The sequence below is a fragment of the Canis lupus genome, chromosome 13, assembly GCF_048164855.1.
Source record: "Canis lupus baileyi chromosome 13, mCanLup2.hap1, whole genome shotgun sequence".
Lineage (NCBI taxonomy): Eukaryota > Metazoa > Chordata > Mammalia > Carnivora > Canidae > Canis > Canis lupus.
Window position 1 is genome coordinate 3,533,527 of NC_132850.1, and position 23,349 is coordinate 3,556,875.

The 23,349-nt window shown below is 57.3% G+C and overlaps 1 protein-coding gene and 1 long non-coding RNA gene across 10 annotated transcripts in view; one reads left to right on the forward strand and one right to left on the reverse strand.

Annotated features, from left to right (window-relative positions):
• Window positions 1-3,917: 3,917 nt before the first annotated feature.
• The window catches only part of KCNQ4 (potassium voltage-gated channel subfamily Q member 4), a 52,692-nt gene continuing 33,260 nt past the window's right edge, over window positions 3,918-23,349 (reverse strand). For 2 of the 5 annotated variants that reach the window (XM_072771700.1, XM_072771698.1), the window contains 6 exons: window positions 21,401-21,489; window positions 19,567-19,728; window positions 12,618-12,838; window positions 11,556-11,655; window positions 9,251-9,382; window positions 6,634-7,024 (listed from right to left, as the gene is read on the reverse strand). In XM_072771700.1, coding sequence (XP_072627801.1) covers window positions 6,649-7,024; window positions 9,251-9,382; window positions 11,556-11,655; window positions 12,618-12,838; window positions 19,567-19,728; window positions 21,401-21,489 — 1,080 coding nt within the window. In that variant the 3' untranslated portion in view covers window positions 6,634-6,648. Of the gene's footprint in view, window positions 6,340-6,633; window positions 7,025-9,250; window positions 9,383-11,555; window positions 11,656-12,617; window positions 12,839-19,566; window positions 19,729-21,400; window positions 21,490-23,349 lie in introns of those variants that run through there. The other 3 variants (XM_072771696.1, XM_072771697.1, XM_072771699.1) reach the window with 3 other exon arrangements.
• LOC140602349 (uncharacterized) lies at window positions 7,043-10,850 on the forward strand. Of its 5 annotated transcripts, none has more exons than XR_012005300.1 (4): window positions 7,043-7,360; window positions 8,664-8,817; window positions 8,976-9,075; window positions 10,699-10,850. It is a non-coding gene; the product is annotated as an uncharacterized lncRNA (long non-coding RNA). The 5 variants fall into 5 exon arrangements; XR_012005299.1 differs by having other exon boundaries at window positions 8,976-9,071; XR_012005303.1 differs by having other exon boundaries at window positions 8,664-8,813.

Below are 23,349 nucleotides of genomic sequence, written 5' to 3' on the forward strand. Positions count from 1 at the left end.
TCCCTCCAATCCATCTTCCATCCGAGGAAGAAAACTTTCTAAAATGGAAATCTGTCCCGGTTTAACCCCTGGTCAAAATCTTTAGCTGGTTCCCAGATGCCCTCACGGTTAAGTCCTATCTCCTTAGGATGATTTATGGACTCGTAAATTTGTAGACCTTGACCTCTAATTCTTAACCTCCGTCTTGCACCATTTTCTCCTTTGCTCTCTGGACCCAGCTGCAGGGACTTCTTTCTTTTCCTGTGTCCCCCACTCTCTGGTGCCCCTAGCCCCTTACACATGCTATATACTCTCTAGCTGGAACATTCACCAACCACCCAATTCCCGAGCCTGGCTAAATCCTACTCACCCTTCGGTACCTTTGGTACTGGTTTCTGTACAACACTGGTTTCTGGGCAGTGGCTAATGGTTTGGCCCCATGGTCAGCAACTTAGAAAGCACAATATTGGAGGACTTCGGATGAGATATTTATTTATTTATTTATTTATTTATTTATTTATTTATTTATTTATTTTTAAAGATTTTATTTATTTACTCATGAGAGACACACAGAGAGAGAGAGAGAGAGAGAGAGGCAGAGACACAGGCAGAGGAAGAAGCAGGCTCCATGTAGGGAGCCCGAAATGGGACTCGATCCCAGGACTCCAGGACCACACCCTGGGCCGAAGGCCGGCGCTAAACCATTGAGCCACCCAGGCTGTCCCGGATGAGGTATTTAGATGGACTTTCAGAAATGGCCACAGAGTATAAAGATATTTCTGTCCCAAGTGAAATCTCACCAAAGGGCATCCATGGCAGGGGAGGCTCTTGATAATCAGATGGCTAAGATGGCACATCCCATGGATGCCAGTTGGCCTCCTTCTGCAACTCCTCCGGTGTTTGCTCGACATGCTCTTGCACAACGTGGTCATGGTGACAAGGATGGAGCCTCTTTACAGGTTCAACAGTATGGACTTATCCCACCAAAGCTGACCCGGTTATTGCCACTACTGTATGTCCAATCTACCATCGGCAGGGACATAAATACCCAATATATCACCATTCTGCAGGGATACATCTAGCCACCTGGTGCCAGGTTCATTCCCCGGGTCCTTCCCATCATAGAGGGCACAGTGATTTGTCCTCATTGACACAGCCAAATGTGCAGTTCCGGGAATCAATGGGAGGTAGTGAGAGTAGCTTCTCTCACTATTACACCAAATAACCCACGGTAGTAGTTTCTCGTAGTGACCATAACAAATTGCTATAAACTGGGTGACTTCAAACAACAGAATTTATTGTCTCACAGTTCCAGAGGCCAGAAATTCACCCATCAGCTTCACTGGGCCTAAATCAAGGTGTCAGCAAGGCTGTGCTCCCTCCAGAGCGCCGGGAGAGAATCCTTCCTTGACTTTTCCAGCTTCCGGTGGCTGTGGGCCTACCTTTGCTGTGGCCACGCTCCTCCAATCTCTGCTTCTGTCTTCATACTGCCTCCTCCTCCTCTGTGTGTGTCAGACTTCCCTCTGCCTCTCTCTCTCTCTCTCTCTCTTAAAAGGATATTTACAATTGGATTTAGGGCCCACCGGATAATCTGGGATTATCTCTCCACGTCAAGATCATTAACTTAATCCCAGCTGCAAAGATCCTTTTTCCTTATAAGGTAACATTTACAGATTCCAGAGATTAGGATCTGATACCCTTGGCCATTTATTCCGCCTACTGTGCTCACTCACAAAACTTTTGCTGCTTGTTCCTTACAGTGGTTGGGACTCGCTAGTTTGGAGGTCTTAGTTCTCAAAGGAAGGGAATAAAGAGTCTTCATTGAATGGGAAGTTGAAATTTCCAACTGGCCACTTTGGATTTCTCGAGCCACTAAACCAGCAGGCAAAGAAAGTTATGGTACCGGCTGCCTGACTGGTCCTGTCACCAAAGGAAAATGGGGATGCAGTGGCACCATGAGGATGGAGACGGCCATGTCTAGAACCCAAGGATCCTTCGGGACCCCTCTTCGTACTTCCATAGACAAGAGTAAAAGTTAGCGAAAAGCTTGGGCACCCCAAACTGTGCCAGACCACGGAGGATTCGGACCCTCCAGGAATTACTCAGATCGCTCCACCGCGTAAAGAACCCCAACTAGCTGATGTCCCGGCAACGGGCAATTATATATAAGAGAATTACGAATACATACACGCACACACACATTTACCCATTAGTAAAATATATATATTTTGCATACATACATTTATTCAACTAACAAATATATATCTATCAACTATGGCACTGTGACCAGTTACCAGAAGGAGGTGTCTTGCACTTATGCATATTTTCTTCTTGCTTGGTGTCTATATTGCCTATTAAGTAATTCGTTTTTCCTCACTCCTCCTTCTCCCCTATTATTTTATATAAAGATTATGATTGCTAACTTTACAGTTTACTGTTTACTTGTAGGTGGGCTTGTGGCTGAATTAGAGGAGTAAAAAAATTAACATCCTGCAGATACGGATTCAATGACGGGCTCCTGGAGATGGATACATCTATTGGACAGTGGGACTTTGTGCTTTTTCCTATTTGGGGGGAGAGAGGGTTAGTGTCTTCGTTGTTTTTTTCTTTTTCTTTTCTTTTCTTTTTTTTTTTTTTTTTTTTTTAGTGTCTTCATTTGTATGCAGGGTAGTTTCATCCTATTGGGTGGAGGAATGTGTGTGTGGAATGGTGTGTGTGGATGCCCAGTGCCCAAAGGGGGGACTGTGCCAGTTATTCAGCTACTGTCTTATAGTTCCAAACACAACCTTCCATACTCTGCTCTGTGATCCTGGGGTTGAGACTCTGCAAACCACGTTACCTTTCTTAACTGGCCTTGACAATAAATAGGGGCATTAAGGAAAGGCTGGAAGGCAGGAGGAATGGAGGCTTCCTTCTTCCTTTGCTTGTAACCTCATCAGCAACAGCCCTATAGCAACAGTTGATACCAGCCTTCAGCTCTTTTCCTGCACCCCCAGACAAGCTTCGCTGTATCCCCGGAGAGGTACTAGAACCAGCCAGCCAGACCCCCTCTTCAGTATCCAGAGCCCCAGCACTATGGGACTCCCCCAAACAAGCCTGTGTGTTCTGATAACCCCACTCTCTCCCCCTATGATCCTACAGCTGTAGGAAAGGCAGCTGTTTCCTGCAGGGACCCCCTCTCAGTTATCTTCGTTCTTCTGGCTCTTTGAGCCCACCTACACCAGGGTAATCCGGTCCCTATGGTGAATTCTCATCGTTGAAAACCTAGCCTAGTTTCCGCCTTCCTAAGCAGACCCTGACTGACACAAACTATTAGGGAACTGGTACTCACTTTTCACTGGGGCCCTAAGCCAAGAGAAAGTACATTTGTAAGTGCCAGGGTCATCATGAGAGGTCAGCCTGCCTGAGAGGGAGGCTGAGACACAAGACAGATCCCTGACAGTTAAAGCACCTAGCTCTGGCTCTGCCTAAAACCATTCTAGACTCCAGGCAGTTTATTTATCTCAGCTTTCTTTCTTTCTTTTTGCTTTTCTTTTCCTCTTTCTTTCTCCTCCTTCCTTCCTTTTTTAAAATTTTCCTTCCTCCCTTCCTTCCTCCCTTCCTTCCTTCCTTCCTTTACAGGTTCAACAGTATGGACTTATCCCACCAAAGCTGACCCGGTTATTGCCACTACTGTATGTCCAATCTACCATCGGCAGGGACATGAATACCCAATATATCACCATTCTGCAGGGATACATCTAGCCACCTGGTGCCAGGTTCATTCCCCGGGTCCTTCCCATCATAGAGGGCACAGTGATTTGTCCTCATTGACACAGCCAAATGTGCAGTTCCGGGAATCAATGGGAGGTAGTGAGAGTAGCTTCTCTCACTATTACACCAAATAACCCACGGTAGTAGTTTCTCGTAGTGACCATAACAAATTGCTATAAACTGGGTGACTTCAAACAACAGAATTTATTGTCTCACAGTTCCAGAGGCCAGAAATTCACCCATCAGCTTCACTGGGCCTAAATCAAGGTGTCAGCAAGGCTGTGCTCTCCTTCCTTCCTTCCTTCCTTCCTTCCTTCCTTCCTTCCTTCCTTCCTTCCTTCCTTCCTTCCTTCCTTCCTTCCTTCCTTCCCTTTTCTCTTAAGCTATAATGGGTTAGGGTTTTGTGGTTTACAACCAGAAGAGTGCCGACTAATCCAAGTGTCTTCATCCCCACCCCCAGACCAGGTACCCCACCCAGAGCCACTGAACAGCCAAAAGCAACCACCTCCTACTGAAAACTTTAATGAAACCAATAAGTTAATAAGTTAACAAAGTGAGGTACTTGCATATCCGAGAACGGGGTTGGTGGGGGAACCTCGATCGTGGAAAGAGGGAGGGCTTCATCCCAAATCTCCTTTGGTCATAGGGTGATCCCATTCTCCTGCCCCTCTCCACAGCTCTGTCTCTGAGGGGATAGGGGGTGGCTCTCTGGGGACAGTGCAGTGCAGGTGAGGTGAGCCAGGACAGGCTCCATCCAGGGCATGATGGTCACATGCAGAGGGTATGTGGGGGCAGAGGCTGGGCACCATGGGGCTGAGCAAGATCCAGCCCCAGCCCTGGAGCTGGTGCATGCAGGTCCCCAGTCATGAGATGCAGGTGGCTGGGCCTGAGCCCCTGGTTCCCTGGTACCCCACAGACGGTCACCATTGGTCCACTACCCATCACCCTCCTGCTCCCTGCATTGGCTTTGCAAAAAAGAGGGACAGAAAGGTAGGGATGCCCTCAGACGTGCTGAGGGCCTGGCATGGAGGGGGGGACTTAATGCCAGTATGGGGGGGCTGCCAACTGAAGTGAAGAGTGAGGTGCAGAAGGAGGGAAACGGTGCCTGCGAATGCCAAAGGCACAGCTGGTGCCCGACAAATAGGAGTTGCTAAATGCATTAGTATTCTCTCAGGGGCTGAGACGGACGAGGAAGGGGGCAAGTCTAGTGGAAGCAGGCCTGACAACCACCCTGGGGAAGGGCCTGGATCTTTCCAGTGCCGTCCAGGCCCGAGAGGCCTAGGCCTGAGTTGTGCTGTAGGAGGACCTTTGGGGGCAGCAGAAGCAGCAGGTAGGGCTCTTGGACCAGTGAGAAGTAGATCTTGAGAAACGGGAGCTAGTAAAACTCTGAGGTGAGGCCTGGGGTCACTTCAGAGCTCCCTCTCCTACTCAGATGGACCGGCAGGCTTCCTCTGTCCCCTGGCATCAGCTGCCGAGGCCCAAGAAAGGCTGAATGGCTGTGTGCTCGTGTCTCCAAGTGTGTGTGATCGTGTGCGTCAGTGAGTAGGAGAGGCTTTCCGCATGTTCAGGGAAACTTTGTGTGACCACAGGAGCACTGTCCATGGGAGATTTGGAGGCCAATACAGAAACCTGTGCTGACCGAGGTGTCTGGAGGGCCAAGGAGGGGAGTGGACGTCCAGCAGGAGGAAGGAGCCCCTGGGAGGGGATACCTGCCAATGGGAAGAAAGGCCCATGCGCTGCCCTTGGGGAGGCAAGGGATAAACAGGCCCCATGCTGGGTGAGGAGCGGGTGGTAAGCCAAAGAACAAGGATGGGGGGCATGGCCAAGCAGCCTGAGACCAGCTATTGCTGGGGCCCATCTCCCAATGAGGGAGGGGCAGAGGGACCCCATGGGGGTCCCCAAAGTTGCATATTTAACATAGTTTGCATATATGGTGCCCAACTGCCTCGCGGCAGGGTTCTATGCTTATAGGTACCCCTGGGCACCTTGGGCCCACCCCAAGTGGGGCGGGGACTTGGCGGGAGGGTTTCCCTGCTCTGTCCGAAGGGCGGGCCGGAGACCTCACCTTGCATAGCTGGAAGCTGGGTCGGGGCCCAGGACCCCAGTGCCCCACTCCCACTCCCGGGACACGGCCCCTGCCCAGCGGGCCATGCGGGGCCTCGATGGAACGGGTGGGGCTCTGGGGGGCCGGACATCTCACGCTCCTGAGGTGGGGCAGGTCGCTGGCACCCCCACGCCGGGTATCGCGCCCACCCAGGCAGCTCAATACTGCGTGTGGCCTCCCTCCCCGCACGGGAGCAAGTTCAAGTAAGAGAGGAGTCCGGGGCCTCCGAGGGCGGGCCGAGCGCCAGCCCCAGGGGCCGGCCGTGTGCTGCCCCGCCCCTGAGAAGCCCCTCAGTCCATGTTGGTGCTGACCGAGCGGGAGATGCTGAGCGTCTGCGCGGAGACGGAGATGTCCTCGTGGTCCACGGGGCTGTGGTAGTCGGAGGTGATGTCGGGGTCGAAGAGCGGCACCTGCACGGTGCCCAGGCTGGCCGACGTGCCGGAGCGCAGGCAGCGCGAGTAGAAGCCCAGCAGCAGGTCCAGCTTCTGCTCGATGGACTGCACCTGCCGGGGGCGGGGCGCGGCTGGAGGCGGGGCTTGGGAGGGGGCGGGGCTCCGGAGGGGCGGGGCTAGGGCGGGAGGCGGGGCTCGGGGGCGGGCCAGGAGGCGGGGCTTGGCCGGGGAGGGGCGAAGGAAAGGCGGGGCTTGGCCAGGGGGCGGGGCGGAGGTGGGAAACGGAAGGGGGGGTGGGGAGGTTCATTCCCGGAGGGAAATTTATTTATTTATTTTTATTTATTTTTTTTTCCCGGAGGGAAATTTAATTGTGACTGGTTGCAGTATTCCGGGAGCTAGAGATGGACAACGGAGGCGGGGTCACGTGGCAGCAGACGACACCGGGTCGGGTTCACCTGAGGCCACGCCCACCGGGAGGCGGGGCTTGGCAGGAGTGGGCGGGCTTCCTGGGAGGCGGGGCTTATCTGCGGGGCGCGGGCCCTGCTCCCGCCCCCCAGGCTGGGGTTCCCGGCGGCGGCTGAGGCGGGCAACCTCCCCGCGGCCCTCCGGAGCTTCTCGGCCCACGACCAGCTCCGCCATAGCAGCGAAGCTCCATCCCATACTCACCTGCTTCTCCACCTTGACCACGCGTCCCATCATGCTGATCTCATCCACCGCCTCCGTGTCGGAGGGCCCCTTGTCTCCCTTCTCTCGGGCCTTCCGGTCCCCGGGCCCCCGGCCCACAATCTGGTCCACCCTGCGGAGGAAGGTAACCGTCAAAGGGCCCAGGCACACGCCACCCACCCCTCCCCCGCTCCCTCAAGCACTCTAGGTTGCCTGGGGAACGGGGAGACCCAGCCTGCACGGGTAGGAGGGCGCCCTTCTGCCCTGACGAATGGAGACTGAGCTGGATGGAGGGGCCTTCCAGGTTTGCAGGTGTTCCAACTAGCCCAGCAGTGGAAGAGCACCACACACCAGCATGATGAGTAAAGCAACTGCCTGGTGGGAAGACGGTGGACGGGAAAAGAGAGACCCAAGCAGGAATGCGAGTTATAAGGCGGACGCGGCTGGAGCTGGCCCACAGAGCCACAGCGTGACTCTTGAAAGCATTCTCTCTGCCCTCTATCTCCAATTTCTTTCCTCCCTCTCTCTCTTAAACCTATTCCAGGCAGGCTTTCATTCCCACCATCTCACCAAACCTACTGCTGTCAAGATCCCAAATGACCTGTGCTGTTAAATTCGATGATCAACTCTCGGCCTCTTTATACCTTTTAGTGGCACTTGGCACATCTGATCGCCCTTCCTCCTGCACTTCCTTCACGTGGGGTCGCAAACACCACCTTCTCCCAGCTCTCCTCCCGCGTCCCTAACCTCTCCTTCTCACCATCCTTTGCTGGTCCCGCCTCCTTCACCTCCAGGAAACAGCACAAGACCCAAGGCTCACTCCTGGGACCTCTCTTCTCTATGCACTCTCACTAAGTGACGTCTTCCGTTCCATATTTGCAATTCCTCTGTACCCTGTTGACGGCAAATCTGTCTCTCCAGCCCACACCTCTCCTCTGAAGCCCAAACTGCTCAGCCTAACTGCCAGAGCAACACTCCTCGTAGAGGTCCGATGGGCATCATAACCCAACACCTCCCAGCTCTCCTGAGTGCAACCTGCTGCACTTGTTGCCTTCTCCATGTCAACAAACCAACTTTTTCCTGTTCCTCGAGCCATCACCCTTGGCTTCAGCCTTGACTTTCTTTTTTTTCTCTTATACTTCCCATCAGAAAACCCTGTCGGCTCGACCTTCAAAATATATCTGGAGTGTGCACGCTTCTCCCCACCTCCACTGCTGCCAACACTGGTCCAAGTCCTCATCATCTCTTGCCTGCACGTCTGAAGCAGCCTCCTCACTGGTCGCCCTGCTTTCACCCTCGCTCCCTGATAGGTCATTCTCAGCACAGCACCCAGGGTGCTCCTTTTAAAATACAACTCAGATCTTGCCAGTCCTTTGCTCAAAGTTCTCCAAGGCTTGCATCTCCCCCTGGATGAATGCCAGCTTGTCTGCAGTGGCCTACAGGGCTTTATACAGTCCAAGTGCCATTCATCTACTAACCTCGCCTACTTCTCTCAGGCCAGAACAGACACACTGGGCTCCTTGCTGTTCCTAAAACAACACCCCAGACACTTGCCGGAACCTTTGCTCTTGCTGTTCCCTCTGAAAACTCTTCAACAGCCACAGGGTTGCCTGTAGCCTTCAGGCACCTTCAATTCTTTTCTCAAATGTCAGCTTCTTGCCTATTTAAAATCACAAACCTCAACAACCTAACCCTTCTGTTTCTCCTTAGCCTTGATCATCATCTGACATCGTCTAGTTTCACTTACTTATCATCTGTTCTCCTTCCACCAGAATAAAAGCTCCATGAGGCCAGGGACTCTTGCTTTCTACCGGAGCCCCACTGTCTGGCAAAAGTAACAAAAGCTCAATGACTGTTTCTTAAGAGACCAAGTCAATGAGTGGACAGTGAGAATGCAGACCACAAGAGGAAAAGAGCAAGGTGTAGGTGATTAAGGTCTTGGTGCAAGAATTCTTCCTATATGCTGGGTGGAGAGAAGAGATGCGGGAGGGTTCCTGAGGCAAGAGGTGGGCAGCATTGAGGACGATTTCCTATGCGCTTGGCAGATGGGAGATCACTAATTATTTTTAATCCTATTATTTTAGGGCCAGGAAACAGCCATCTAAAGACGTCCCCCGAGGAGCGCAGGCCAATAGGGTTCGCATAGAGGACGGGCGTCTGGGTCCTTCTTCAGGCTCAAGGCAGGTGCGCCCTGCAAGCCAGGAGCCTAGCCCAGGCCAGAACCTCCAGCTCCCGCCGCGGCCCCTAGGGGGCGCTGGCGGCTCTGTCCCGGCGCGGGGTCGGGGTGGTGGGGGTGGGTGCTCCCCCCTCCGAAGGGCTCGCTTTGGGGCTGGGGTCGCCTCACTGCCCGTGCACCCACCGAGCCTGCAGGCTCTTGATCCGGCCCAGCATGTCCAGGTGCCCCGCCGAGTACTGCTCGATGACGTCCTTCACGTCGTATGGTCGCAGCGTCTCCTTGAATTTCCTTTTGGCCACCAGGAATTTCAGGATCCTGTCCAGAGAGGGGGGTCTCAGCGGAAACGGATTCTTTCCCAGCCCCCTTTGCTATCCTTCCATCCCTTTGCTAGCTAGCCTTCTGCCCAGCATGAGAGCACCTTCTGCTTGGGTCACTGCAAAAGCCCCTGCTGGGTCTCCCAGCCTCCCTCCTCCCCACCAGGTTCCACCCCTAGCCCTCTGATGTCTCTCCCTGGTATTATTATTATTATTATTTATTATTATTATTATTATTATTATTATTAATTTTAATGTGCCTGTATCTGCAGTAGCATTAGCCTGGGAGGGCAGGGTCTGGGCCTGGTTTCTCCCTGCTAGCTGGGACACAGGGCAGGCATCTGTGAACACCGGTGATCAAGACGGCTTGGGGGAAGACATTTTTGCATTCGTTCCACAAATGTTTATTAGCACCACTAATAACTGGACCCTGGACACCCAAAAAGGCATCAGATCCAATCCTTGATCTGAGTAGCCCTGCTGTGGAGTGGGAGACAGGACACAGTTATGGGGTGACAAAGGCCATGGCAAGGAATGGAGGGATGGTCTGGGATGATAAGAAGGGGGCTCTCAGCTGAGGAGGTCAGACGACAAGTCTTGAGAGTGATTCCGGTCCCAAGGGCAAGAGGGGGATGAAAAGAGACCTCCTGGACGCAGACAGACATGGAGGCATGTGAGGGAGATTCTGTTCAAAGGAGCCAGAACTAGGAGCCAGAGTGAAACTAAGGGGCAGATCCACCTGGGGAGGTGGGGTGGTAGGTAAGAAGACAGAGAAAGATGGGGCTCCTGGGTGGCTCAGTTGGGTTAAGCCTCTGCCTTCAGCTTGGGTCATGATCCCAGGGTCCTGGGATTGAGCCCCGAGTCCGGCTCCCTGCTCAGTGAGGAGTCTGCTTCTCCCTCTCCCAGAGAGAGAGTTTGTGCTCTCTCTCTTTTTCTCTCTCACTCACTCTCAAATAAATAAAATCTAAAAAAAAAAAAAAAAAAAAAGCTGAGAAAGAGATTGGCCTTGAAAAGGAGGCTAGTGGGTGGAGGTGGGGGGTAAGTGAGGAGGAACTCTGGGGAGCCCCGAATCCCTGGCAGAGACTGGGCAACGGCCGGCTGGGGTGGTGGGGAAGGGGCCGTGGGGTTTCCTCTGGTTGGCATGATAGTTCTGCCCGCCTGTGTGGGGAGTGCCCTGGACGGGGAGAGTCTTGGGCAGGAAGCTGGAGGACAGGGGCTTCCAAACTTGCTTGACCCAGACCCACCCTAAGAAATACATTTTACGGGGCGCCTGGGTGGCTCAGTCAGTTAGGTGTCCAACTCTTGGTTTTGGCTCAGGTCACGATCTCAGGGTGGTGGGATCCAGCCCTGCCGTCATCGTCATCGGGCTCTGCACTCAGCCGCCAGTCTGCTTGGGATTCCCTCTCTCCCTCTCCCTCTGCCCCTCCCCCTGTTCACCCCCCCAAAATAAATAAATCTTTTAAAAAATACATTTTACATCAGAAACCAGTATCCACACACACATGTAACTGAAACGTATGTTTCATCAACATTATTTATCCTTCCTACTGGGGAATGCACTCTGCTATTTTCTATTCCTTTTTTTTTTTTTTTTTTTGGTAAATGCTGACCATGGCCCACTAAATTGATTTTACTAAGTTGATTTCAAACTGTTGTGACCTGTGGTTTGAAAAGCTCTGCTCTAGAGGAAGCCCTGAGGGAGCCAGACAAGCTGAGGTCAAGAGACCCAGGAGAGAGAGAAACGGTGAGACACAGCAGCGAAAGGAAGATGAAACTGAGACAGAGATGGAAGGAAAGAGCCCCCAGGACAGACGTGGGGACAGGCAGGAGGTGGTACACAGCTAGAGCAGGGGGAAGGGTTGGGGGGGGGAACTCGGAGAGGACCCTGCGGGTATAGGACAGGGACCGTAGTGGGCAGCCGAGCCTACCGCCCTAGCCAGCCAGCCCTCCAGACGTGAAGAGGATGAGCAAGCCCTGCTGGGAGCCATATGCCACCTCCCACCCCACCCACACTCCGGGGTCCCCGCCAGCCAGCACCGCCAAGGGTGCCAGGCAGGCAGCAGCTGGCATGCCCGGGAGCCAGGCCAGGCCTGGCCATGAGGGCAGGCCCCAGATGGGGAGCAGCAATGGGTGGCAGACGGGTTGGGAGGGGGCACCTCAGGCCTCAGTCTCACCTGACGGAGCGAATGACCGTCTTCACAGCGGGCATGACGTCGTCCACTGTGAGCTCACACTGGTAGCTCTTCTCCTCCGCCACTTCCTCCGAGGGGCCCTCTGGAAAGTCAGGGGGCCAGGTGGTGGCAGCAGAAGGGGCCACTCCCAACCCCTACCACCACCTGCCGGACCCCCCTTTAGAGATACTGATAAGGAGACAGGCTCAGAAAGGGTCTAGAACCTTCTTGGGGGCACAAGGCAGACCAGGCTCCAGCCTCCCTGGCTGCTTTACCCCACGTGGAAAACCCTGGTTCACTGCATGCCCATCTGCCCTATGACCGGTCAGGGTGAGAATCTGCCTGGGGGCCAGGTAAGCGGGAGCTGTTTTAGGGTTTGGCCTGAGGTAAATTCCACGCAGCCCGGGAGGAAGTCCCCCTGGTCCCACGAGCACAGCGAGCCCCAGAGACCAGGGACCCGAGGCCTCTGCACATAATCACACATGCGGTCTTATCCTTCAGCCACGAGGGAAGGGAGCTTGAGCCCCTGGCTCCTGTGCCAGCAGCTCCGCTGCTGGGTCAGGCCCTGAAAGCCAGTCCTTCTCTATCGGGGTGAGAGACGCTCCTCCCAGGCTGCTGCAGTGCACGGAGAGGGGATGCTATCCTTGCTCCACGGGGCCAGGGAGGGTGGAAGGCAGGCAGCTTCCTGGGCAGGGAAGACGAGGCCCTGGGCGCCAGCCGTGCCCAGGCTCCCATAGGTCAGCGCTTCCCAAGGACTGGCTCATGGGATCCTAAAACTTTCCCATAAGTGGCAAAGCCGGGATTCAAACCCCAGCAGCCTGGCTCCAAAGCCTGCCCTCTTAACCCCTCCCAAGTGCCACCCTCTACATTCTCATTTGATTCTTGAACAGTCTGCAGCCTGGCAAAGCAGGTGTTACAGCGCCCAATTCACAGACCAGAAAACCAAAGCCCAAAGACGGTCGAGCAGTTAGAGAGCTGGGACCGGAACCATCCTGCCACCCCTCGTCCAGACTCGGTTCCCCCCACCGCAGGTAGGTCCTGGGCCCCAGGCCCCCAGGGGCTCACCCTCGGCCGAGGTGCGGGGTTTGAGTCTCAGGGAGGCCCGGAAGCGGGTGCGATCATTGAAGCTCCAGCTCTTTTGCACCTTGGTGGGGCTGGCGGCCTCGCCCACCTGCTCGCTGCCTGGGGAGGTGGGCATTGGCGGAGGTGCCAGGTGCTGCTTGGAGGGGCCCGTCCGTCGCTGAGAGCTGCCCATGCGGATGCGGTCCTTGATGCCCATCCGGCTGCTGGCAGGGCAGGTCGGGTGGGGGAGAGAGCCAAGTTAGCTGGAGCAGGGAGGGGGAGTGTTCAGGGGGGGCGCAGCTGACTTAGGACTTGGGGGTGGCTACTGGGTTTTGATTCTCCACCAAGTGGAGGCTTCCTGGGTCGGAACAAGGGCGTGGCAAGGGGTTCCCTGACCCTTCCAGAAGCTGATGCGGGGTCAGTCTGAGCAGATCCCCTCCCTACCCCCATCTCCCACCCCTCATTGCACAGACAGATAAGGGAGGCACACAGGAGACAGATGTCAGAGCGGAAGGAGTGAGAGAGACCCAAGAAGCAAGTCAGAGACAGACAGGAGGATGGGAGAGCTGGGCCTGGCTCAGGTGGGTGGGTGGAGGTGGAGGTGGCCACCCTTTGCGCACAGACGGGCTGCTGAGGGATGGAGAGGCTCACCTGGCCATGCACACTGAGAAAGGCCTCCAGGTCCTCACTGTACACAGAGGCCGGCTGTGGAGCTGGCGGGGTGTGTGTGTGTGTGTGTGTGTGTGTGTGTGTGTGTGAGCACGGTACCAGTGTGTCTACACTGTCAATTTATATTTTCCTCCTTTCCTGCTGGAGCTCTCCGATCCCACACGGGTCGGGTCAGGGCTTTAGGACGTGGTACCGCTTTGCAGGCAGAACATTGCCAAACTCCCAAGGTGTGCATCGCAGACTCGAGCAGAAACAGTGCCCCCGCCCGGGGTGCAACGTGCCGGCCGCAGAGGGCCTTGGCCTTGTGGTCTGGCTGCCGAGCCCACATCTACGCCCGGGACATGTCTGGTGCCCCCTCTCCCCGCCCCAGTGAAGGTCTTAAGCCGTTCTCCTGTGGTCCCCCCTGCCTGAGAGCTGCCCACCTGGACTGAGGCCCACTCTCCCAGCTCCGCACCCCCCACTGCCTAATGAACCCCCATTTTAACAACCCCTGCACATCTGTGTGCACAGGTACACACATGTGCACGTCCGGGTGTGTGCTCAGACCTCCCTTCCTGCACCCCAACTCCCTACCACATCCCCGATCCTCGGAGGAAGACCCTAGGTGGCCCAGGACAGGCCCTGGCTAGCCAATACCCAGGAGGGTAACTCTGTGTCCCAGGGTTTCAAGGATCATGTCGTCACTGTCTGGTAGGACCTATGCAAACGTCCTCCACCCCATGCCCTCGTGACGACTGCCTCCTTGCTGTGGCTTATGGGCAGGTTGGGGGCCCTTTCACCCCAAATGTCTGGGCCCTGGCTCAGGAGAGCACCAGCCAGTCTTGGAGGAGGCCTAAGGTGGGACAGGGATGCGGGGAGGAGACTGGGCCACTGACTGTCAGGCACTTCCAGGTCAAGAGCTGACCAGGGGACACGTTCTGGTTTCAGGGCTGGGTGGGAACTAGGATCCCCCATGCCCTGGGCATGGGGTACAGGGTATAGAGCCAAGGTGCTGAGGTGAGGAAGATCTCGAAACCAGGGGCACCTTCGAGAAGGCAGCCAGGATGTAGAGCCATCCTTAGGAGTAGGGGCCTCTGCCCAGAAGGGAGAGGTTACAGGTCGTGGATTGGGGCCCTGAGGATATCAGAAGGGAAGGACGAGGCAAGCCCCACAATCCAGCATGCTGTCTGCTGGCCCAGGATCCCCTCAACACATCCCGGAGATGCCAACCAAAGTTTGAGGTTGGCTCTCCCAAACTCCTCTACAGAGCCATTCCTTCAGGCTCTCCTCATGCTGGCAAGCACCCCCCACCCGCCCGGCCCGTGCAACCCCTCCCTCTGTCCTGCACTCCTCCGAGGGGGAGAGCAAGAGCGGGGTGGAGAAGGCCCTGGCACACAGCCAAAGGCCTGGAACTCCAGATCTCTGCGCCCAGCACATCACTCCAATGATGTTCTGGGAGAAGGGGGGGACCTCCCTATTCACGAGAAGTGTGCAAGCAAGACTGGGCTTGCTCTCAGCAGGACTCAGGGAGGAAGGGGTCTGGAGGCTTGCACTAGAGGCCTTGAAAGGTCCCTTTCCAGCTCTGATTCTGTGATGGTTGGAGGAGCTTCCAGCCTGGTTTGTGGGGTTCTGTAACTTTCCAGCCAGCCAGAGGCCCTGGGCTCCTCTTGAATGTAAGAAGGCACTGTTTTCCCAGGGGTGGCCCTGGATTCCAGCTCCTTGGGCAGGGCCCAGGAAACGGCTCACGTCAGCCTCTCTGGAGCCTAAAAGCTCAAACAAAATGGAAAGAAACCTGGCACGCGGTGGACATCGGGGGAGCTCCTTCCCACCCCAGGCTCCTCGGGACACGCAAGGTCCTGTCTGAGGCCTTGGCCCTCCCGGCCGCTTTGTGTGGTGGGCTCCGCGGGTACCATCCCTCGTTTACAGACTGGCAAGGAGGTCAAACGACCTGCTCAAAGCCCCAGAGGCAGCAAGGATCAGAACTCAGCCTTTTCTGAGACTTCAGAGACTGTTCTTTCTCGGGGACCAGCGATCAGGACAGTGTCCAGGGCAGCAGCTCTCTGCTGGGGCAGTTCTGCTCACCCGGGGACACTCAGCAACGCCTGGAGACATTTCTGGTGTCGCATTGGAGGGCGGTCCTGGCATCTAGTGGGTCGAGGCCAGGGAGGCTTCTCAACAATGCTAAATAACGCATGTGACAGCCCTGTCACCAGTGAAGAATGATCCAAACCAAGACTTCCCTGGTGCCAACGTTGAAAGACTGGTCTGAGGGGGCTGTCAGGGCCTGGGACACGGAGGGGTAGGCCTGACTAAGGTGACCCCGTGGGGGAGGACGAGACTGGACACAGGCTGCCCTCCGACTGCCCTGCTGGATCAACCCCTGTGCTCCCGTCCACAACGAATGACTTTAGGGATTCCATCTGGCCCAAAGGCCACGCTCCTGGAGGGGGAAGAGGCCGCCCATCCCCTCCCATGCTGCCTACAGCCCCTCTGCGCAGCCTCATGGCTGGCTCCCCTGGCCTGGCCTGGCCCTTCCTGCTCATCATGCCCACGCTGCTGACGGCGTCTTGCAAAGGGGCAGGTCCAACCCAGAGACTCCACAGCTTAACCTCTCAGTTGTGTCCCCGTTGCCTTCAGCCATGGTGTCCAAGCTATGCTTAAAAATAAGATCTGGGACGCCTGGGTGGCCCAGTGGTTGAGTTTGCCTGCAGCTCAGGGCATGATCCTGGAGCACAGGATCGAGTCACACATGGGGCTCCCTGCGAGGAGCCTCCTTCTCCCTCTGCCTGGGTCTCTGCCTCTCCCTCTTTGTCTCTCATGAATAAATAAAATCTTTACAAAAAATAAAAATAAATAAAAATAAAAATAAGATCTTAGCTGCTCCACACACCACACTGAACAAGGCCAACCACTTATCTAGCACTTCCTATGAGCCAGGCACGGTTTGAGGGGAAGCAGATGCTATTACCATCCACAGAAACTGAGGCACTCGAGGCGTCTGGTGACGGTCCCCTAGCTAGTGCGTGGCGGCCAGGTTCGGATCCAGGACACTAGTTCCGAAGAAGCACTGCCTCTTGGACGGGCAGCCAGAAGCTCTGTCAACCACATACTTACGGGCTCCCCAAACCCACAAGGCTCCAGAAGCCCTTCTGAGGAGACCCAAGACGCCGTGAGCCCAGCCTGCCAGGCAGGGCCTACTGGATGACCCTCAGCCAGGGCCTTGGGGTTTCTCACGATCCGGCTCAGCCCCCAACCTCACTCCTGAGCCCGCACTCTCAGATCTGGCCACACTGGGTTGCCTGCTCCCTTTCCACAGCTGTGCTCTCACCTCCTCGCCTTGGTGCACGCTGCTTCCTTGGCCTGGCAGGCCCTCCCTCACGTCCACTCCTTTTGGGGGCTCCTCTAGGTGAAGTGCCTGACCCTGGCTCCGTAGCCCCTCTGCTTCCTCATTTGTTGCATTCATCACACAGAACAGCAACTGCTCTCTGCAACTCTGCAGGCACTGTCTTTTATGCACTGCTACGTCCCTCGTGCGGGGCCGGGCACAGGGCAGGTACTAAGGCATGTAGTGGTGATGCGGCTCTAAGAGCTGGGCTCTAGCGTTAGCGAAAGAGGTGCCAATCCCAGCTCCTTCAGGCATCTGCTCGGTCCCCGGGGGGTGGGGAGGGGGTAGCGGGAAGCCAGGAAGCTAAACCCAACACGTGGCAAGTCAGAGTGGGAAGGACCCTCAGAGAGCCTCTAGTTCAATCTGCCCGTTCCTAGTTCCACAGGTCCAGAGAAGGGAAGCAATTTGACCAAGATCGCACAGCGGGTCAGCGGCAGAGCCAGAACTCATCCCAAATCTCCTACAGATGTCCCTCCTGGCAGAGTGGGCACCAGGCCCATGCCCTCCGACCCGGCAGAGGCATCCCCAGGAAGGTAAGAGCCTCCTCAGGGCCCCAAGGCAGACGGCAGGCTGCAGGCACATGCACCTTGGCCTTGGCCTATCCTGTCCCCCTCTCCAGCCCCCGAACTGGGTGGGGCAAGGAGGAGTGGGGACAGGAGGAGCAGGCGAGGGGGTACCTCGGTCTCCAGCTGGCGTGGATCCGAAAGAAACTCCGTTTATTACTAAACATCTGGCTGGAAGTTGAGAACAAGACACAGAGGTTAGTGGGAAGGGGGCAGGTGGGTGGAGCGTGGGGAGCTGCCAGGATGGGGCTGGCTTCCTGTGGCTGGTGGGAGAGAAGAACCCCCACCCAAATCCTCCTCCAGCCCGCATCCCCAGAATGCAGAGATTCTCAGGGTTTGCATAAGGATCTCCTGGGGAGCAAGTTGAATATGCAGAGTTCTGTGCCTCTTCTCCAGAGAGTCTCCTCCTGTGGCCCTGGGGAGAGGTCCAGGGATCTGCATTTTTTAACGCAATGCCCCACAGATGCTGATGCAGGAAGTCAGTGGACCATGCCTTGAGAAACAGCGTCTTAGTGCCTCATGGAAAAACCTCAAAGAGAGGAGGTGCTGGCCCTGGCAATGCCATCCCCCAGGTAGTCCTGCTTCTTGTAGTTCTGGGTCCTTCCACAAGCACCACAACCAGCAGAAGTGTAGATATGTATGTGGGTGTGTGCGTCGGGCGGGGGGGGGGTCCTGTCTGGAGCACCCACCCCATAGGGCCCAGATAGCCAAGAGTTAAGGATATGGCCATTTGGCCTGAGCCTGGGGACTGATGTCCTAGAAGTCACAGCTCGACCTCCTGCAGTGCCTGGGGAAGAAGGGACACTCCACCACCCTCACCAGGAGCCCCAGCCACACAGACAGTCCAGGGCAGACGGAAGCAAGGCTGGGGGTTAGTGAATGCCAAGCCCTCAGCAGTCATCTGGCCCTAGACTTAGGGGGACCCAGAGCCCCACAGCAGTTGTGGGTGGGAGAGGTGCCATGCACTCTCTGCCGGAGAGTTCCCAGCCAGGCCTGGCCAGTCATGCCTCCCTCCCTCTAGCCCCTGATCTGGAGGGGCCTTCCGTCTCCCAGTCTCCTGCTGCTTTCTGCTCCCTGTTGGGCCCCTGGTCAGAGATGCCCTCACTGAGAACAGGGAAGAAGTGCTGCTCCCGGCATCCTCTGCACCGACCCCTCCCCCTCTCCCCCACAGGCCTTTGAGCCTGGAGACCCCAGAGCCCCTGAGCCGCCTACACATTGCTGCCTAGGACCCAGAGGCCCAGAGTGACATGATGACTTTCTCAAGGACACACAGCATCAGGTGGCAGAGGCCAGCTTCCACCACGCGGGCCTCCTGATGGCTGAGTGGCTGGCCTCTCCCCTCCCTTGCTCTGGGCCCAGGGCTCAGAATCACACCTGAGGCTCAAGGCCCAGACGCCCACCTGGCTGATCAGGGATGATGTGTGAGGATGAAACAGAGCAAAGAGATGGGGAGGGGGCAGGGCAGGGGAATGAGGGGGGATTGAACCCTCTACAGGAGCAGCCGCTCCCCCATCCTGTGAGCTAGAGAGCTGCCCTTCTCCAAAATTGCCTGAAATTCCACTAGTTTGAACATGTACGTAGGGGTAAGCATTGTTCTTTCTTGGTTCTTCTTTCAAGATGCAAAAGCTCCAGGAGAGACAGGCCAAGGGGAAAGAGACTGTTAGGAGCAGCAAAATGTCCCTCAGTGAGGAAGAAAGGCATTGTGGGAGAATCCCAAGAGGACCCTCTGGGATTAGCCAAACTGTAGACAAGGGTTGCACGAGACAAGAGCATTAGTCATTGGCTGAGTTTACGTAGGTCCTACAGCGGTTCTTAGTCACGGATCTCTGTCTCCAGCTGGCACCTCGTTCCCTAGAGGCAAGGTGGCGAGCCCCTTCTAGAGGAACATGCTGGGGGAGGGGGTTCCCTGCCCTTGCGCCCCAGAATGGGGCCCACGATTACCTGAGCCGTAAGCACCTGTGGCCAGCGGCCTCCTCCTCTCTCCAGCTGCCCGGGAGGGATGGGGGTGCAGGGATGGAAGAGTGAGGGGACGTGGAAACAGAAAGAAAGAGGACAAATGGAATGAATGGAGGAGGTGCCGGGAGAGGACGGTGTGGACATCTCCCCCGCTCAGACCCTTAGAGCCCCAGGTGACAAGCAGGTGAGTCCAGCCTGGCCTCTCCAGAGAGGCTCTCAGTCTGTACCTGTCAGGCCATCCGACGACAAATGCCCCGGCCCCGTGACAAGGCCTGGGAGTCCCCAGAACAGGCCCAGACACCCACATGGTGGCCACAGGCAGGTCTGAGAGAGGGTGAGACAAAGAATGGAAGAGGAGGAAGAGAAGCAAGAGGAGGTGGCGGCCCCGGGGGGCCCCTACCTTTCCCCAGGGCAGAAGGAGGCGCTGCCCGGCCGGTGGCAGGTGGCAACGGGCGGGTAACGGGAGGGCGCTCCATCGGGTACCGGCGCCCGCCGCACCTCCAGGGGCCGTAGGCCCCCATTGCGGGCCCGTTGCACGTGCTCAAACAAGAGGGCCAGCTCTCTGCAGGAGAGGGCGCCATCAGCGGCAGGCAGGGCCCTGGCACCCCCCCACTCGCCTGGTGGGCACCGAGCTCTGGAGCTCAGATCCTTCCAGGCTCTGCCTCTAGAGGGGCTCAGCAAACACCCCAAGTCAGAACAGGCAGGGTGGGGGGGTGGCTGGTGGGAAAGACTAACCTTCCTCCCTCCCTTTCTGCACTCAGTTCCTGGGAAATCCTCAGGGCTGCCGAGTATGGTTGTGCAGGTTGGGCACAACTTGAGGGCACCCTGGGAAGGCGGCAAGCGGGAGCTTGAATGTAGCCTACTTCCGCTCATGGAGCTATGCCTCCCGGGAAGCCAGCGGCAGCCCTGAAATCCTCACTCTCCTCATCTGACTGGATTTTAGGAGAGAGACTTGATGGGGTAGCTAGCCCAGCCCCCCACTCCTCCAGCATCCACCCCTGCCCCTGGTTCCTGGAGACTAGATTTGGGCCCAGCTCCTTCCTAACTCTCCAGGCTGTGTCCCGCTTCCATAACCGAAGGAGGGTACCTGCCCCCTGCCTGCCCATCACAGGGGTGTGACAGTGAGCTCCCAGGAGCAGAAGGCCCGCGGACCTAGAATCTCTAAACCAAGTTCCATCCCTCCTACCAGAGGCCCCGGGACTACCCCAGATCTTCCCTCCCTCTCTCCCAATCAAACACCCCATTCCTAACAAACCAGCTCCTGTCCCGCTCCCTAAGGCCTTGAGTCCTTAGAGCTGCCCCTGGAAGGGGGGGCTCCTTCTAGACCAACCACCAACCCCTATCTCTGAGATGGGAGCTTGCCTCTGCCAAGTGGCAACGAGGGAGGGACCCAGTATGATTCTGGGAGCCCCCTCCCCCACCCCTTCTCTCCTAGGCTCCCCTAAGAAGCCTCTGGAGCCTCCCCTAGGAAGCCCCTGGAGCCCGGAGGGAGCAGGGAAGGGGAGCCAGGCGTAGGGGTGAGTGGGATCATGAATCAGCTGCTCTTGGAGAACTAATGAGGAACAGGCCCCCCCCACCTCACCCCCCACCCGGGAGAAGCACTGAGCGCAGCAGCCCTCGCCCAGCCTCGCCCAGTCTCCCTTGATGCCCGCCTGCCCTGGGGACTGAGCCGCACTCTCTGGTCTTCACTCCTGCCCAAGGACCAGGCACAGGCCCCAGGGATGACTGTCACTAATAAGGGGCAGCCTTCTGCCGACCCGGGCCAGGGGGGTGAACCCGCTTCTGGGCACAAGGGCCAGGAAAAGCAGGAGCAGGCTCACACACAGGGGCGCTGGGGTGGGCCCGGCGCCGACCTCTGGCACACACGCTCCTGCCCATAGCACACACTTCCTCTGCGCAGCTGCCGCATGCCAGGTAGCAGGGGCTAACCCCTCCCTCACCTGGGACGGAGGGGAGATAGCTGTTGTGTCACCGCCCTGAGGGGCAGCAAACCCCCACACACACCCTGTACCCAGTGTCCACCACCTTCCCGGGGCAGAGCAGGACGGGAGAGGACGCTCCAGGCTCTGCATTACACGGGATTTGCAGAGCCAGGCCCCATTCCCACCCTCCAGCTCTGAGTCCCAGCCCCCACCCCCCCACCCACCCCCCCACCCCCCCCCCCCCCCGTCCTCAAGGGGCATGGCCAGCAGCCCCCTCCCACCCCCACCCTGTCCCCCTGCAGCAGGGCCTACCTGAACGATGGCAGGATACTGTCATAGTAGTACCAGGTGGCCGTCAGGTAGGCCCGGCTCGTGTCGGTGGAGTACAGGCGCCACGCGGCCTGGTCGGAGGAGGGAAGGAAGGGGAGGGGGGACAAGGCATCAGCGAAGCCTCTCGCCCCTCGCTAGCCCTCTGCCCTCAAAGGAGCCAGTCCTCGGGTCTGCCGGAGGGGACCCAGAGCCAGAGGCTGCAGGCCCCACAGCCTGCTACGAGGATTAAAAGGGCCAATGTCTACCAAGTGCCAAGCACGGTGCCCGGCACACAGAAGGCACCCGACACCAGGCTCCCCCGTCCACACTCCCATTCCCTCCCGTGGCCACAGCCAGGGAGCAGCTATTCCCTGTGTATTTGATGAGTCTTTCCCGCCCTCTGGACTCTAAGCTGTGTCTTGGTCCCCGCTGTACCCCCAGCACGCGGTAGGTGCTTGGGACCAATACTGGCTAGGTGAATTATTATTGCTCCTAATAAATCCACCCTGTGTTTTCCCAGCTGCCTGGCACTGCCCATGGGGTTTGAGGAGGGGAGGACAGAGCGTGGCCTACCCACCCCTCAGCATGCGGGGACTTGCAGGATTGTCTCTGCAGCAGGAGGGATGAGGGCTGGACAAGAGGAAGGACTGTCCTTCTCCCTCCGGGTAAGAAGAGGAGCCAAGGAGGGGCTGGGAGTGGGGTGATTAGGGAGGGCAGGGAGGCATGGACAGAGCCTAACTGAGACCCGGATGCCTCCCCGCTGTGGGCACCTCTTTGCCCCGAAGGCACTGCCCACTGCTGAGCTCACTGGCCAGGCACCCTCCTAGCACAGGGGTATTTTTACGTCCTGCTTGCCTCGGCCCCTGGCTTGAGCCAGGGAGCAGCTGCCAGAGCTGTCGCATTAATTATGGGCCCCACAATGCCAGCTGTCTCTTGGCCTGGACAGTGCCAGCCGCCTGCCCTCACGATGGCCCTTGGAAGGCCAGGCCCCAGGGGACCACAGCCATTGTGCCCCAGGGGACGCTGAGAAGGAAAGGCTGGGCTGGCGGCTGCAGATAGCAGGGACGCGGAGGGGGTTCCACCCTGGGGCGGAAAGATAAGGGGGGGTCGAGTCAGGCCTGGATGGGGGAGCACGAGGGCGGGCGCCGGGGGCAGGCCGAGGGGGCTGTATCCCCTGAACTACTTCCAGTAGGCCCTGCTCCCCCTCGCACCCCAGCTAGAGGGAAGCCCAGGGCTGAGTCACAGAGTCCCAAAGCCCCGGAGCCCCTGCCTCCCTCCCCACTCCGGCCTATCAGCATGCCTCAGCGCGGCGGGGGAAACTGAGGCCACGCACTCCTGCTTTGCTGGTTCTCTTCCCCCACCTCTGGCGGCTCCTCCTCTGCCTCCCTGACTAGCCCAGCCCTGCTCCCCCCAGTCACCAAATGCTGAGGTTCCTCGAAGTTCGTTGGGGACCATCTTCTCCACCCCTGCTCTCCATCCCGGGCCAGCTCATCCTGGCCCTGACCCCATTACTCTCCACCCCTGCCTGCTCAGCACATCCCACTCCTCTTAGCTGCAGACCCGTATGTGCAGCTGCTTCCTCCATGCTGCCCCCCAGGGCTCAGGCCCTCAGGCTCTCCCTGCTCTGGCCAAACTCATGTGCCTCATGCCCCAAGCCTGGTCCCCCTCTAGTGGGGAGGGTAGATCATCCAGTTGGGAGAGCTAGAAACCTAGAAGTCCCCCGCCACACACCTCCCCACCCCACTGCTGAGGCCACGAATTTCACTTCCTAAATATACAGAATCTGCTCCCTCCTTCCCACGGGGGCCAGTCCGCCAGCCCGTCTTGCCCACACGTTGCCAGAGCCCCTTATCATCTCCCCCTGCACACCCGGGGCACTCTCCAACCCACTCACCTCCTTTCAAAATGCAAATCTGATCCTGTGGCCCATTCCTGCCGTTTCATACTGTCCG